The 17,291-nt window shown below is 37.1% G+C and overlaps 2 protein-coding genes across 2 annotated transcripts; one reads left to right on the top strand and one right to left on the bottom strand.

Moving 5' to 3' along the window:
• Nucleotides 1–1,042: 1,042 nt before the first annotated feature.
• Nucleotides 1,043–2,518, bottom strand: LOC108322624 (chalcone synthase 17). Its single transcript, XM_017554772.2, has one exon. The coding sequence runs from the start codon at nt 2,363–2,365 to the stop codon at nt 1,196–1,198; it is 1,170 nt and encodes a 389-aa protein (XP_017410261.2). The 5' UTR covers nt 2,366–2,518; the 3' UTR covers nt 1,043–1,195.
• A 12,220-nt stretch (nt 2,519–14,738) lies between these two features.
• Nucleotides 14,739–15,602, top strand: LOC108322623 (uncharacterized). Its single transcript, XM_017554771.1, has one exon. The coding sequence runs from the start codon at nt 14,739–14,741 to the stop codon at nt 15,600–15,602; it is 864 nt and encodes a 287-aa protein (XP_017410260.1).
• The last annotated feature ends 1,689 nt before the right edge of the window (nt 15,603–17,291 follow it).

The raw sequence follows: 17,291 nt of genomic DNA, 5'->3' as shown, positions 1-17,291 counted from the left end.
TTATATCAAAACATGCTTACTGTTTATTTTATAATATTCAGTTTTAGTTGCAAACAATTTGATTGTGTGTTTCATATATTAAAGAATTTTTATCATGATCAAATAAAATATAAATAATACCGAAAAAAATTATTTGCTTTGTATTTTCGACGATTTGGAAACACCCATTAGTATCCGCGGTTTCCCAAACTCTTGTAGGTTTCAGCGGTTTTATAAACTTTTGAAAGTTTAAATGCTTTCTACAAAATCCTAGTTAATTCCAGTAAATTTCGCAAGCCCCTGCAAATACTGACAATTGTATCAAAACCTCAACAAATAGCATAGATTAGAGTGAGGAACACTCTTTTTCGCAACGATTTTTGTAACCACAATATTTGTATTTTTGTAGTGTGGTACAATTATATCATTTAATATGGAGGGAGTAACACCATCTTATTATTTAATCCTTATATCTAGACCTATTTGAATCTTAATAAATCATGTGATTATATTATAATAATAGATCAAGTAGATTAAATAAATAAATAAATATATATATATATATATATATATATATATAATTATATAATAAATATATTAGAGCGTTCTTACAATAAATAGGAAAATTTATACTTAATGTAATGGATAAATATTTTATTTTTAACAATTTCAGTAACAATGAATATAAAACAATTAAGTGAGTAAGTTAAAGTAAATATAAAAAATTAGAATTATTAAGAAATGTTTTAAAGGTACAGATAAGAAACCAAGAAATTGAACGTTTTTATTTTCACCGCAAGAATTGAGTGCAATAGTTAATAAATATACCATTTTCGTCCCATGAAAAATACATAGAAACATTAATTTTAAATTTAATATAAATAAACATTTGATGATAATAATAAAATATAATATTTTTATTATAAACTTTAACATGAATATTTATTAATAACACTGAATATATAAAAACAAAATCATCAATTTTCCTATAAATTAAAATGAGTTAATAAATTTAATGGAAATAAGAAGCTCGAACAACATTGAGAATGGATACAGAAAAATAATAAAAATAATGGATGGTAGATAATAAATTATTAGAGGAAAGTAGTATAAAGAAGTGTTACATGTATAATTTGAATGTAAATTAGAAGCTCCAACAAGATTAAAAGTTGGTACATAAAAAAAATAAAAATAAAACAATGGAGTTGAGAGGGTGTTATATTGCGACACTGTGGAGAACAACAGTCTCAATAGTAAGTCCAGGTCCAAAACCAAACAAGACACCCCATTCAAGTCCTTCACCGGTGGTTTTGAGGCCATTTTCAGCTGATTTCCTCCTCATCTCGTCCAAGATGAAAAGCACACATGCACTTGACATGTTCCCATAGTCACTAAGCACATCTCTAGTGGCCTTCATCTTTTCAGCTTTGAGACCCAACTTTTGCTCAACTTGGTCTAGAATTGCAGGTCCACCAGGGTGTGCAATCCAGAAGATGGAGTTGTAATCAGAGATGTTCAATGGGTTGAAGGCCTCATAAAGTGTCTTCCCAATGTTCTTTGAGACAATCCCAGGAACATCCTTAAGGAGGTGAAACGTGAGTCCAACTTCACGAAGGTGGCCATCAATGGCACCATCACTGTCTGGAGCAATGGTCTGTGCAGTCCAAACGAGCTCAAACAATGGCTTCTCAATCTGTGGAATGGGGTCAGAACCAACTATAACTGCAGCTGCTCCATCTCCAAACAGTGCCTGTCCCACAAGACTGTCTAGGTGGGTGTCACTTGGGCCACGGAAGGTGACTGCAGTGATCTCAGAACACACGACAAGCACACGGGCACCCTTGTTGTTCTCAGCCAAATCCTTGGCCAATCGAAGAACCGTGCCTCCTGCAAAGCACCCTTGTTGGTACATCATGTACCTCTTCACAGAGGGGCGAAGTCCCAAGAGTTTGGTGAGTTGGTAATCAGCACCAGGCATGTCGACGCCACTGGTGGTGCAAAAGATCAAGTGTGTAATCTTGGACTTTGGCTGCCCCCACTCCTTTATGGCTTTCACTGCAGCCTCTTTCCCTAACTTTGGCACCTCTACCACCACTATGTCTTGCCTAACATCCAAAGAAGGTGCCATGTAAGCACACATGTTAGGATTCTCCTTCAGGATCTCCTCGGTGAGATGCATATATCTCTTCTTGATCATGGACTTGTCGCACATGCGCTGGAATTTCTCTTTGAGGTCGGTCATGTGCTCACTGTTTGTGATTCTGAAGTAGTAATCCGGGTAGGTGCTTTGATCAACACAGTTTGGTGGGGTTGCAGTTCCAATGGCAAGGATGGTTGCTGGGCCTTCTGCCCTTTGAGCCTGGTGGATCTCCGATACACTCACCATATCTTAGGTTTCTTCAATAAAACTTAATACTGCTGTTTGCTCAAGTTGTGTGTTTGAAGATGTTGGAGGAGTTAGCATTTTATATGCATGCAAGGGTGGTTGATTTGAAGCATATTCATCAGTTTGGTGGCATGTTTTGGAAGACCATCTCTGACCCCATATTTTACTCACTGCTACGTTTTTCCAACTTTTTCTCTCTTTCTAACTTCTCAGTCAACCTTGGTACCTTAGCAAGAAAAGTCTACCACTTCTCGTGGTAGGTAGGTAGCCTTTTAAATTATATCAACGGCCACAATCAAATCAAAATTATATCTAATGCCTACAGTTTCGCCGTCTTGTTTCTGGATCGCACACCACTTCTCTTCCTTTATTTTTATTTTACAATATGTATTTGGTGGTGACATCCGATTATCTTTTATTTACAATATAACTTTTATATAACATATCAATTAAATAAATATAAATATAACAATGAAATAAATAATATCAAACACAATATTATTACTAACATTATAAACATTATATATTTAATCTAAAATTCTTAGACACCACCCTTATTATTGTTGTATTCATCTTCGATAATGATTTTGTGAATTTTGATTTAATCAATAATAAAAAATTCTATTTGTTCCCTGCATGACCTTTTATTTGTAATATAATAGTTTTAGATGACCCTTTTATTTATCGATCTTATTGTGTAATAAAAATACCATCGAAACATCTATATATTTATGGTATCTAAATTAATAAATATTATACTTTAATCATATTGGACAAAAACAAAATTACGTATGTCTCCACCGTCCTAAATAAATAACTTTTTTTTATTTTTTTTATTAATTATTCAAATTTTTAGTCATATAATTTCATTCAATTAAATAGAGAGTTAGTATTTATTTATCACTCTCTTCTTAAGTCTTTCATTTCAATTTTAGAGTTTTATTTACTTCATTAACTTAAGAAAAGTAAAATTCTAAATGTATAACTTTTCATTTTGTACCATTTCTCTTCAAATATATGTAATTGTGCATTTAATTTTGTATCTGTTTATACAAAATTTGTAAATGTTGAGTTCATAAATGGATTATTTAGTTATTTAAATCCATGACTAGATTAAAAAATAAACTCATTTAAATGTTTATACAACAATTATAAATAAAATATTTTTTTTATTTTAACTATTAAAAATGTATGCAATACTTTACTTTATTTTCTGATTTTCTGTTTATAGAATAAAATAAGTCAACTAATGAATAATAGTAATAGTGTTATTTGCTTACATGAGTCTTTCGAGATCTTTCATCAACCAATTGATTAGTGTCCTTCCTTACATGAGTCTGTGCAAAGACCTCATCAACATGAACCGTCCGTCCCAAAGCTTGTGCCTGTAATGCAATTTACAATTAGAAGTGTACATATCAAATAGAAAATACATAACTTATATATGAAAGAAAAAGTTATGTAATGAAATTTTACCATACGAATGACATGCTCATGAATGATTATCGACCCACCAGTATGCAGGGTGCCACCTTTTTCAGATGCTCTGTTTCTCTGCGCCTTGGCACACTTATTGCGAAACTCTACTGTATTCCAATGGGCCAGTAAAGAGTTCCAAATTTGGTCGCCCAGCCAGTAAGGGTGCTCTCCTGCATTTCGGGCATCCCTAAACATCTCTGACAGCCGATGAGATGCTTTCATGTGGAAATTTCTCGATCTCCCTCACCATCTCCGTTTTCTCTCCTACCGTCCTCTCGAGTTGCGTTTCCAACCCGCGTCTAGCGTCCATATTAGGGTTCTTTAGAGGGGGGAAAGGGGAAAACCAGCCCGCATCTTGCCAGGAAGGAAAGAACTCGTCCGTGTAAATGGAGGTAGGCACCATTAAAAGGATTTTTGAGTATGGTTTCTGTGATTTGAGTTTGGTTTCTGCGATTTTTGAGTTTCTGGATTCTGTGTGCAGGTTGGGGTAGAGAAGATTGAATCATGGAGGCACGATTTGCTTTCTGGTTACGTCTATTGAGGAGGATGAACTCGTGTAGAAATCAAACTGGGTTCTGGGTTGCTGTTATGGTGGTCCTGGGTTGCTGTTCTGGGTTCTGGGTTGCTGTTCTAGGTTGTTGTTCTAGGTTCTGGGTTGCTGTTTTGGGTTCTGGGTTGCTGTTAAGGAGACTCTCATGCCATAAATATTTGGTGAAGCAAAAGAAATGCCAAAACCACGTTTCTCTTGCTCTGATTTTGCTTCTTGCAGTTGCATTTTTGTCAATCTCGGTCACAGATCCTCCTCTCAGATCCTCCTCTAATTACTTAAACTGTGTTACCTAAAATTAAAAAAAAAATTAAAAAAAAAGTGTTACGGCCTCGGTTACCTAAAATCCGAGGCATAAAACCTACCTTTTTTACCTCGTCTATTTATGCCTCAATTGCAAAACCGGTGCCTATAACCAATAATAATCGATGTTATTTCCTCTTACTACACTAGTGGAAATTGACGTGCAGATGTACGTCCTAAAAGGTCTGTCTCAAGACTTTTATGATGGACTTGTTTCTAAATGTTCCCAACGCACCTATCATTGTTGAATGTGCTCCGAAGAATGAGAAGATTGTAATTAGACATTCTTCTTCGAGATTTATCACCACCACCTTAACCTTTTCTTCCAAAACAAACAACTCCTCCTCCTCTACTTTCACCACCTAAACACAAAACAGTATCCCCTCAACCCCGTACTACAAAAATCCCCATTACAACAAAAACAACCTCTACCCCAACCTTCCACCTCTCAAATGACCATCTCCAAAACTACCTTAAACATTAAATCCTTCTACTCCAAAAACACACACAGTCAAACTTTACAAACTGTTTACTTATCCCATTCTTAACCAAACACACAATCCAGTCTCTATTTTGTGGTCACATCGTAAGTCATGGTCAACCATAAAAAATGAATAATAAAAAAATCATTTCTTTATCTAATTATCTTTTATTTACTATATAAGTTTTAGATAACATTTGAATTTAATAAATATAATATAAAATTAAAATAAATAATATCAAACACAATATTATTATTAACATTATATATTTAATCTAAAATTATTCACATACACACCGTTCATTGTTGACCGTGATTTTGTGAATACAATAATGATAGTTTGATTGAATCAATAATAAAAAATTTCTATTTGTTCACTCTATGATCTTTTATTTCTAATATAAGTTTTAGATAACTTTCTTGTTTATCGATGATGTTCTATGTTACCTTTTATTGTTCTTCACAAGTAAAATTTTAATAATTCCCTAAAAGATAATTAATTATATTTAAAATATTACTTCAAGACAGAAAGAAAAGGTAGATTAATTGTAGTAACATGTTACTCTTTTTCACAATGTACTAACGTATTACTATCACTACAAAAGTAATACAATATAGTTAGGGTTTATTTCTGAAGGTTTTTAAAACCCCTTAAATTTTCGGCAGTTTGTAGCCCTAAAGTTCTGGCGATTTAATAAAAATCGCAACTAAGTTATGATTTTTATTTTCTTAAATGCATTACCGCCCATAAATATTCTAAAACTTTTTAATTCCCGCTATTCTTGTCTCTTTGAAATTGCATTTTGGTAATATTTCTCTTTCTTTCCTTTCTGTCTCTCCCAATCGAAGCACAAATCTCTAAATTGCACTCTCGCGAAAGCCACTATGCTAGGACGAAACCCTCACTCATCCATCTTCACCAACCTGCATTTGAACAACAAGTAAACAGGCCATCAATTTCTCATCCTCCCATTAGTGGCGACGCCGCTTTGTCTTCTCCACGACAGATCTCACCATCAGTCTCATGCCGCCATGACGAACCAACAACCACCTACCATCTTCTTCATTGCAACCAACAGGAAAACCTATTCACGCAGGCACCACCATGAGCAACCTCTAAGGTTTGTTCCACCAAAGTCCCAACCATTCATCGTAGCTCCAAGATTCGCGACCACCATTAGCACCAAACCTAGCCACTGTGAAACCTGTAGAAAATCGCAGCAACATCATCTCGCCACCATTGAATCGCGAGTCATTCATCGCCTTCCTCGCACAACCTCTAAACCTTCATCTTTGATTGCAAGTAATTTTCATCTTTTTTGTTTTGTTTTTGCAGTAGAATGATGAAGGACGAGAATAGATTTAGGGTTTCATTATTAACAATTCACTCAAGGTATCCAGTTCCACCATTACTTGCACAATTGTTTTCTTATTTTTCTAGGTCTGTTGTCTCATCAAAAATTGAAAATTTTCACAAAAGAATGGTATGAAACTGATATTGACTTAGAGTGTAGTCTTTTTCACTCTTGCATTTATATGAAATAGATGGTTGATTTTGTAATTTTTTGAGTGAAATTTGATTGTAATATAAGTTTTAGATAACAAAAATTTCTATTTTTTCACTCCAATGATGTTTTATTTGTAAAATAAGTTTTAGATAATATTCTTCTTTACCGACATTATTATTTATGGATCTTATTTAGATAAAATTCTTATTCAAAAATAATCTCATTTAAATTTTTATATAAAAATTATAAACAAAACAAATTTGTTATTCTAGTTATAAAAAATAGTATGGAATACTTATGTTTTATTTTCTGATTTTAATTTTCTATTTATAGAATAAAATTTTCATCCTGAAGGGTCCCAAGACTCTTATGATGGACTTGTTTCTAAATGTCCCCCAATAGTCCAGTGAAGCTACAATTGCCTAACCAACTCCCAAGAAGCAAAAGATTGAAACTAGACGTTCTTCCAAACAAGCATCTAAACTCAGATGATGACCAAGTACTCCTCGCCCATCCTCGACGATATCGCCACCACCTGAACTTTTTTTCCAAAACAAACATGATGGAAGCAGTTCCACACTTCAAGTGAGAGCAGCTCCACGAATCAGAAGAATGCAGCGGAATGAAAAGATGATTGAAGACGCAGGTGCACACTAGGTGTTCGATGGAAGGTTTAGTGAGTGTTTTGGTGTATGTTGAAGCCTCACAAGCTCAGAAGGCCTTCCAAGAGGGAAGGAAGCTAGAGGAGAAGGTGTTGACTTAAGCACAATAAGGTGAACTCGAAGTATGGAGTCTGGAGAAATCTCAACAACACTTCAATATATCATTCAACTCAAGATTTTCATGGAGAAGAGCCTCTCTTTTATAGGTGAAGAGAAGACTCTATTTCTAACTTTGCTAAGCTTCTAAGAATCACAAATGAAGTGTGTTGGAGAAGCTAAGGAGCTTGGGATGTAAGGTTCAGCCAAGCACACATTAAAAACGTGCAAAATGTGTAAAAATTGTCAAAAATGGCTGAGCACACTGTGCAAATGGCTGAGCGAATTTACAATCTGGAAGCCAATTTCATTTGTTATTCCAATCTGGAAGGTAATTGTTTCAATCCGGAAAACACCCTTTTTCCTTCTTCCTTTGCCTCCTTTGCTTCCTTTGGCTCACCAGGATTCTTTGGTTGATTCTCCATGGTCTTTAACCTTTATTTATTAATTATTAAAATTTTTAGTCATATAATTTCATTCAATTAGATAGAGAGTTAGTACTTATTCATCATTCTCTTCTTAACTCATACACTATAAATTATTATAATGATTTTTTTTTTCTAATATAAGTTTTAGATAACATTGTGTATGTCTATCGATCTTATTGTGAATTTTGATTTAATCAATAACAAAAAATTCTATTTGTTCACTCCATGACCTTTTATTTGTAATATATTAGATGACCCATTTATTTATTGTTCTTATTGTGTAACAAAAATACCATCGAAACATCTATATATGTATGGTATCTAAAGTAGTAACAATTATACTTTAATCACATTAGACAAAAACAAAATTACCTATATCTCTGCACTGTCATGAATAAATAACTTTTTTTATTAACTATCCAAATTCTTAGTCATATAATTTCATTCAATTAGATAAAGAGTTAGTATTTATTCATCATTCTCTTCTTAACTCATACACTATAAATTATTATAACGATTTTCTTGTGAAACAAATTAGACAGGACAAATACACTACTTTAAGTCTTTCTTTTCAGTTTTAGAGTTTTATTTTCTTCATTAACTTAAGAAAAGTCAAATTCCAAATGTATAACTTTTCATTTTGACACATTTCTCTTCAAATATATAATTGTCCATTTAATTTTGTAACTGTTTATACAAAGTTTGTAAATGTTGAGTTCATAAATGGATTATTTAGATATTAAACATGTAAAATCCTGTAAAATGGCATTTTAGGATGTGATGGTAGTCTAAAAATAGTGAGACTCGGTTATTTTAATATTAAATGATTTTATTATAAATAGTTTTGTTATAAGCGAGTTTCATTATTTTAAAACGTATTATCTCTCTAAAATCCAATTTTCTAGAGTTCTCTACCTTCTCTCTAAGAGTTCTTGATCTCAAGTCATCTGTTTGACGATCAGGAAGTGTCTAGGCGATCCTGGCATCGAGGGCTACAATTCCTACTGATCAATTTCTTGATTTGAGCCGGTATGTTTTGTACCTCTTTTCTATGTTTGCTCTTAATCTGTGATCATACAGAAATTTTGTCTTTGCGTGTGATTAGAGTCTTCTTCTCTTAAATTTTAGCTTAATTTAAGATCTAAGAGTCGTTTCCTATCACCAATCGGTGATTTATAGGGTTTTCTAGTGTTTTCTTGCGGTGCAAGCATCGGTAGGGGTTTTCTAGAGTTGTGCAACATTTCTCTAAGGTAAGGGAAGCTAGATAATTACTATTAATTGAAGTATGTGGTGTGAGTTTGATTATATATGAGGATTTGACTGTTTAGCTGAAAAATGTTGTTTTGTGTTAGTAATAGTTTAAGTAATTGGGTGAAATTCATGTTTTGTATCTTGATGGATGTTGTAAACATGTGAAATCTTTTGTGTGTATGTTTGTGATGATGAAATTTGATATTGACGAAGTGAATTGTGTTAATTGTACTGATAATACTAGTTGAAGATGATTTGGTTGAAATTGGGGTTTTGGGTAGAGAATTGGTGAGAAAGAGTGGGTGAACTATTTTGAGGTATTGGAGATTAGTTATGAACTAGTTTGATGCAGGTTGAACATCTTGGAAGTGGTAGAAATCTAAATTGTAGGTAGATAATGAGGATGAAGTAGAGTTCTATTTGTGTTAGAACTCAATTTGAAGGAAGTGAGGTAGTGAAAATTGGAGTTTGGAGTTTTGTGTGCAAATGGTTAGTTTGGGAAGTTTTGGTAAGTCATTTTAGAGCCCATAAGTTACTTGAAATTGTGTCACAAATGGTAGAATTCAATTTGGGTCCATAAGTTGAGTTTTTGAGAGTTTTTAGGTGAGATTTTGAGTTTCTTTGTTTAGATTTAGGTTATAAGTGTTTAGACAATCTTAGTTAAGTATAATTAGGTATATAATAAAATCTAGGAGAGTTAGAAGTTGGGAAAAATAGTTGGAATTGCTAAACTTGGTGTAGGTTTCGTAATTCTGCAAAATTATGCAGACTCACTGAGCGAGTGGATTCGCTCGGCAAGTAGTGATAGAGGTGGGTTGTCTGTCTAAGGACATTCGCTGAGCGAATTGTTGGGGTCTGAGAGCTCTATCAGTTTTATTCGCTAAGCGAATGGTGTACGTTGAGCGAATGATCTAGGTTTTAGTTTACTCTTTTCTTATTTGTTCTTGTTTGATTTAAATGATGTGGTGAATTACTTGGGACTATGTATGAGTATGTAATGGATTTTATAATCATCAAAGACTTGAGTTGTGATTAAAATGGAAGTAAAGTATGGTTTCAAAGTATGGTTTCAAGTGGTGTGGAAGAGAATTCCAAGGAGGAATATCTCAATGGTTGTTTCAAAGGTTGTAAGTATGAATATTGGAAGCTCAGTCTTGGAGTTCATCCTGACATTCTAATGATCACCTATTCTCAAGTAAAGAAGGATGAGGCATGTCGTGAGAATAGCATGAGGTCCTAGCCTAGGGGCTTTTCCTTGGCCTAAGGTGAGTGATAACAAACTAACTTTGTGTGGTAGCTTGGGGTGGGCCAGCTGTTTCACCAAAACAAGTGCACGAACTACCACAGCTACATATTCATACTAATCCGGATAGTCAAGTCTAAGGTCTTTACAGCTTAAGATGTTTGGAATGATGTATGTGATATAAATGATTTATGTATGTTATGTTATAAATTTGATATGATTTTATTGGTATCTAGCTTACCCTTGCTCTTGTGTTGTATGTTGTGTGTTATTTTCTCTTTTGCAATGTTCACCTTAACCGGTGTGAGTTTAGGGAGGACATCTTTCAGGAGATTCAACGTTTGGTTGAGATGGAAAAGCAACAGGATAGATAGCCTTTGGTCCGTCAAAGATATGATCTCTCGTCCTAGTAGCCTCAAGTTACTTGTAAGTTCTCATTTATGTACGTCTTATTTTAGTAGTTTTATACTACTAAAATGGGATGTTACAAAACATAATATTATTACTAACATTATATATTTAATCTAAAATTATCCATAAAGACATAGTTGATGATTGTTGTATCAATCTTTGACCTTGATTTTGTGAATATAATAATGATAGTTAAATTGAATCAATAACAAAAAATTTCATTTGGTCACTCGATGATCTTTTATTTCTAATATAAGTTTTAAATAACATTCTTGTTTATCCATAACATTCTTGTTTATCGATGATAAGAGTACAAGTACAAATGTGAATTGTATCTAAGTTTATGACAAATATACTTTAACACATTGGACAAAAATAAAATTAGTCTATGTTTCCACAATCATGAATAAATGACTCTTTTTACTTTATTTTCTTTTATTTCTTTAATAATTATTTAAATTATTAGTCATATAATTGCATTCAATTGGATAGAGAGTTAAGGATAGAGAGTTAGTATTTATTCATCACTCTCTTTTTAACTCATAGTCTATAAATTATTATGATTATTTTCATGTGAGACAACTTAGACCGGACAAATACACCACTTTAAGTCTTTCATTTCAATCTTAGAGTTTTATTTACTTCATTAACTTAAAAAAAGTCAAATTCCAAGTGTATAATTATCCATTTAATTTTGTAAATGTTTGTACAAAATTTGTAAATGTTGAGTTGATAAATCGATTATTTAGATAATTAAAATCTAGGATTAGGTTCAAAAATATACTCATTTAAAGTTTTATACAAAAATTATAAATAAAGAAAATTTGTTGTTTTAATTGTAAAGTAAGTTTGCGATACTTAAGTTTTATTTTCTGATTTTGATTTTCTGTTTTATTTTCTGATTTTGATTTTCTGTTTATAGAATGAAAAATTTAAAAAGAAATTTTGCTAATTTTATCTTTTAAAGTAAGTATGCTAATTTTATCTTTTAAAAAAGAAATTTTGCTAAAGTAAGTATGCGATACTTATAATTTATTTTTGAATTAAATTTTAATATAATTATCTTTAACTATAGAAAAGAAAAAAATGTATTATTTATTTAAATCCCCTCATTAAAAAAAATGTTTTTCAAATCACCTATTTGATATTATGCAAACAAAAAAATCAACGTTAAAAATGATCAATGACAATTTTGTAATTTTTTTGGATGAAATTAACGTTGGAATGTACTCCAACTATATGCTCCTCCTCCTCCTCTTCTTAAACGCTCTCATCCCGTGCTTGTATAGGAGAAAGCTAAGAAGGCCAAGGTGTCTTGTATTGGAGATGTACATCCTGAAGGGTCTCAAGAATCTTGTGATGAACTTGTTTTTAAATTAATGCTCCAACAGTCTAGTGAAGTGAAGCTACAATTGCTCAACCTGCTCCCAAGAAAAAGCAAAAGATTGTAATTAGATGTTCTTTCAGGAAAACATCTAAACTACGATGATGACCAAGGGCTACTCATCCATTTTTCCGAATCTATAAGTAAAAATATGTATGTTACTCATTTTTCTGAATTCGTATGTAAAATACGTATGTAATATTTATATTACATACGAATTAAAATCCATATGTAAGGTAAGTAACTCCAGTTTTTCTTGTAGTGACAACCTAGAAACTCACACATACACCACCCACCTTATATGTCAAATTTCTGCTACGTACCAACCATCCCAAGCATACCTTAACCTACCACCCAAGGCTATTATCACCTTACCCCTATCTACATGGACAAATTGAGACCTACCTAAACCATCCTAGGCAACCCAAATACTCCTCTATTAGATTGATGGCAGTTATACGACCAAACCACGAGCATCCAGTTGGATTGCAAATTGCCATGGAGGAGAATTTTCAAATATTTACCTTTTTTTTTTGTTTTAGGTTAAATACTTGTCTTTCATAAGAAAATTTCAAATTTAGTAGGTGTATGCTGTATAAATAGAAACTAACTTTGATGTTGATAACCTATTTTATGTATTTTTATTTCAACTATTTCCATTTTTATTTAGGTGATAAATTTTTTGTTAAGCAACATAGATATCGTGCATTTTGTCTCTTTTAATTTCGAATAATTTTTTACCTTTCACTTTTGGTTTTAACAATTTTAGTTCACATCGTGGTTTTCTATTACTGTGGTTAGAAAAACATAGTTTGCTAGTATTATAAAAGTGAAGTTTAGTATTGATTTATTTACTTCAATTTTAACTTTAAGTCTTGCATTTAAGTCTTTCATTTCAATTTTAGAGTTTTATTTACTTCAATAACTTAAAAAAAGTCAAATTCCAAATGAATAACTTTATCTTTTTTGACACATTTCTCTTGAAATATATAATTGTTCATTTAATTTTCTAACTGTTTATACAAAATTTTTAAATGTCGAGTTCATAAATGGATTATTTAGTTATTAAAATCAAGGACTAGATTAAAAATTAAACTCATTTAAATTTTTGTACAACAATTATAAATAAAACATTTTTTTTACTTTAATTATTAAAAAAGTATGCAATACTTATATTTTTTTTTCTGATTTGATTTTGTATTTATAGAATAAAATACGTTAACTAGTGAATGAAAAATTTAAACAGAAATGTACCAGCAGGGACCGGACGCCATACGGAAGGACGCCCACGTCATCGAATCACCAAACAGACCGGTCGCCCATTGTAACATATGAGACCTAGGAAACTACGCTTCTACTTACTGATGCGGAGGGTTAGGCATTGTAGGGCGGTCGCCCGTGTGACCCGTGACCACACTTGTGGAAGGTTATGTATGGCCGGACGGACGCCCGCACGCACATACCCAGAACTCACCCGAAGCCGGCCGCCCGACCGTCCGGATCGGCCGGCTGTGTTACTAATCAACCTAGTTTAAGGTAAGTAGGGTTTAAAAGCTATTTGGGCTGAATTGGGCCGTGATTAACTTTTCACTAATCCCAAGCCCATAGCGAAAACTATAAATACAGATCCAGGGTGAGTGGTAGATAGGTTGCATTTACTGCACATTTATTACTGTCTGAGAAAAACGCCTTAGCTCTCAACTGACTTTGGCATCGGAGAATCTTTTGCAGGTCTCCCACCGGCGAGCTGAGAAGTGAGCACAGTAGATCTGACGTATGGAAGACGAGGAGAGAGTGACGTGGAGACGTGGGACCAGCACTGCCCCTTCACATCGGAAACATTTGGCGCCCACTGTGGGGCCGTGTGATTTTAAATACCCAATGGTGACCACTAGAAATATGAACAACGACGACCCCATCGAGATGATCCGAGTTCTACAACAGAAGATGGACGAGATGCAACAGCGTCATGAAGATGAGCTGGCGGCGGTAAAGGTTGACTGTGAAGCCCGGATAAGCCGAGAGATCGCCAAGAAGGACGGGGACGAGTGGGCGAAGGAGAAGGGAAAGGCTGCCGCGGACGAACGTTCGGAACAAAATACCGAACGCGACGAAACCTGGAGGCCGACTGGCACCGAGGCCGAGGGTAGTAAGGCCAAGTCGGTACACGCGGAGAGCGCGGCAGAGGATAGGCGGATGGTGGTTAAACCAGAGCCCTCCTCCATGCTATTACTCCCCTTCACGCAACACATAATGGACGTTCAAATTTCTGAACAGTTCATTGCACCCCAATTCAAAATGTATGACGGAACCACCGATCCTGAGGGCTACATCAAAACTTTCTCGAACGCGATGGCATTCAGAACGGGAAATGACGCCATCTGGTGCCGGGCGTTCTCGTTGACTTTGGAGGACGAGGCCCTTGAATGGTTCAACAACCTGCCTCCCAACTCCATAGAGAATTTCGCCGCACTGAAGTAGCTGTTTATCCGGCAATTTGCGGCTAACACTACACAGGACCTGACCGTGTTCGAATTGGTCACCCTGAAACAGGGAAAGGAAGAAACGCTTAGAGCGTTCATGGACCGGTACCAGAAAACCGTCCGGCGGGTAAAGGCGTTAAGTCCGGAACTCGCCCTCCATTACATCCTACCCGCCCTCAAGCCCGGGCCATTCAAAGACAGCGTTTGTCGGCGGGCCCCTAAGATCATGGAGGAGCTGAGGGAACGCGCGACAGACGAGATCAGGGTTGAGGAGATGAAGTTATCTTATAAGGAGGATAGTCAAGAGCTGTGGAGCGAAAAGGCAAACGGGGGGAAACCCGGTAATCTGGGAGGAAAACCGGGCGGCGGCAGGCATAAGGAACCACGCCGGGGGCCCCGTTTCCAGCAGTATACCCCCCTGAACGCCCCCCGGGAGAAGATCCTACGGGAGGCGCTCAGTGCGGATCTACTCCCAGAGCCCGTGAAGCGACCAACACCATCCGGCGCGGATGAAAGTAAACACTATGCCTACCACAAGAACATGGGTCATACCACCGAGGAGTGCATAACCCTGAAAGACAAAATTGAGCAGCTGATCCAGGTTGGGAAGCTGAAGAAGTACATACGAGACTATCGTCCAAAGGCGCCTGCCGAGAAGACTGCCAAACGACCAACATACAGGTCCGAGAGACCTAGGAACGACAGGAGCGAACGTCCTCGCTCCGAGCGAAGACGAAGCCAAAGCCGAAGTAGAAGTCGCGAACATCCGCTAAGGGGGCACATCAACACGATCTCCGGAGGTTTTGCCGGGGGAGCATCGTCGGCGTCCGCCCGAAAGCGCCACATACGGGCACTACATTCAGTGCATTCAGTGGATAGGCCCCGTCGCACTATGCCCCCATCACATTTTCGGATGAAGACTTCCATGCGCCCGACCCCGATCAGGATGACCCTATGGTGATAACGGCTGAGATCGCCCGCTACGGCGTCAGCAAAGTCTTGGTGGATTAAGGGAGCTCAGTGAATATTCTCTACTGGAAAACTTTCCAGCAGATGGATATCTCGGAAGACCTCATCGTTCCTTACAACGGCCAGATCGTGGGATTTGCGGGAGAGAGAGTGGACACTCGCGGTTATTTGGAGTTGAGGACGAGGCTAGGAACCGGACGGTCGAGTGAAGAAAAGAAAGTCCGATACCTGCTGGTCGAGGCCAACACCTCCTACAACGTGTTGCTCGGCCGACCGTGCCTAAACGCGTTCGGGGCAATCGTATCCACACCCCACCTCACGATGAAGTACCCCTCCGAGAAGGGAACCATATGCACGGTCCGGGCGGATCAGAAGACGGCCCGGGACTGCTATGCAGCTGGTCTGAAGCTGCACACCCACCAAGGGAAAAGAAGGCGACCGGCTCCGAAGTCGCCATGGCCGACCTCGACCCGAGGACGAATACTGAAGACCGATTGGAACCTATGGGAGAGACCCAGCCGGTCCTAATAGGGAAGGAGCTCGCCCAGACGACCACCATGGCTAAGGGACTGGACCCTGACGTGGAAAAGGAGCTTAGATCGCTCTTGTGGAAGAACAGAGACCTGTTCGCATGGACAGCGGCCGACATGCCGGGAATTCATCCATCAGTCATGTCTCACAAGTTGGCCCTGTTCAAAGAAGCTCGTCCAGTGGTACAGAAGAAGAGGAGGCAGGGAGACGAGAAGAGAAGAGCGGTGGAGGAAGAAATAGGGAAGTTGAAGGCAGCCGGCTTTATCAGAGAGGTTACATATACCACTTGGCTGGCCAACGTAGTAATGGTGAAAAAAGCCAGTGGGAAGTGGCGGATGTGTACGGACTATACTAATCTGAACAAAGCCTGCCCAAAAGACTCTCATCCCCTGCCCAGCATTGACGCGTTGGTAGACGTTGCGTCCGGACACCGGATACTTAGCTTCCTGGACGCGTACTCTGGGTATAACCAGATACCTATGTACGGGCCCGACCGAGAGAAGACGGCCTTCATGACGGAGCGGGCGAACTTTTGCTACGAGGTGGTGCCCTTTGGCCTGAAGAATGCTGGGGCGACTTACCAGCGGTTAATGGACCAGATCTTCCAAGAGCAAATTGGCAGGTGCATGGACGTCTATGTGGACGACATGGTCATCCGATCGGCGGATGGAATTGCCCACATAAAGGACTTGGAGGAAGTTTTTCGCCAAGTCAGGAAGTTCGGAATGCGCTTGAACCCGGCAAAATATACGTTCGGGGTGGCCGCCGGGAAGTTCTTGGGCTTCATGCTTACGTCTAGGGGAATTGAAGCCAATCCCGACAAGTGCGAAGCGATACTACAGATGCAGAGCCCGACCACCCTCAAAGAAGTACAAAGACTCGTAGGGCGACTCACGACATTGTCCCGATTCATCCCAAAGTTAGCCGAACGAGTCAGACCCGTCCTACGAAGAATGAAAAGGGGTGTCGGCTCGGTATGGGACGACGAGTGCGAGCGAGCGTTCCAAGACATCAAAACAATCCTGCTCAACCCACCCGTCATGAATCGTCCGGTGCCAGGGGAGGACTTGCATATCTTCCTGGGCGTATCCGAATCGGCCATCAGTGTCGTGTTAACGCAGGAACAGCCCCAACCAAAGCTTGTATACTT

Source organism: Vigna angularis, chromosome 5, assembly GCF_016808095.1.
Source record: "Vigna angularis cultivar LongXiaoDou No.4 chromosome 5, ASM1680809v1, whole genome shotgun sequence".
Taxonomy (NCBI): Eukaryota; Viridiplantae; Streptophyta; class Magnoliopsida; order Fabales; family Fabaceae; genus Vigna; species Vigna angularis.
Note: the sequence above shows the minus strand (reverse complement) of the source record. Positions and strands in the feature narration are given on the sequence as shown.

Bases quoted from the DNA above. Each gene is read 5' to 3' on its own strand.
- LOC108322624 (XM_017554772.2), bottom strand. From the start codon at position 2,365: ATGGTGAGTGTATCGGAGATCCACCAGGCTCAAAGGGCAGAAGGCCCA.
- LOC108322623 (XM_017554771.1), top strand. From the start codon at position 14,739: ATGGACCGGTACCAGAAAACCGTCCGGCGGGTAAAGGCGTTAAGTCCG.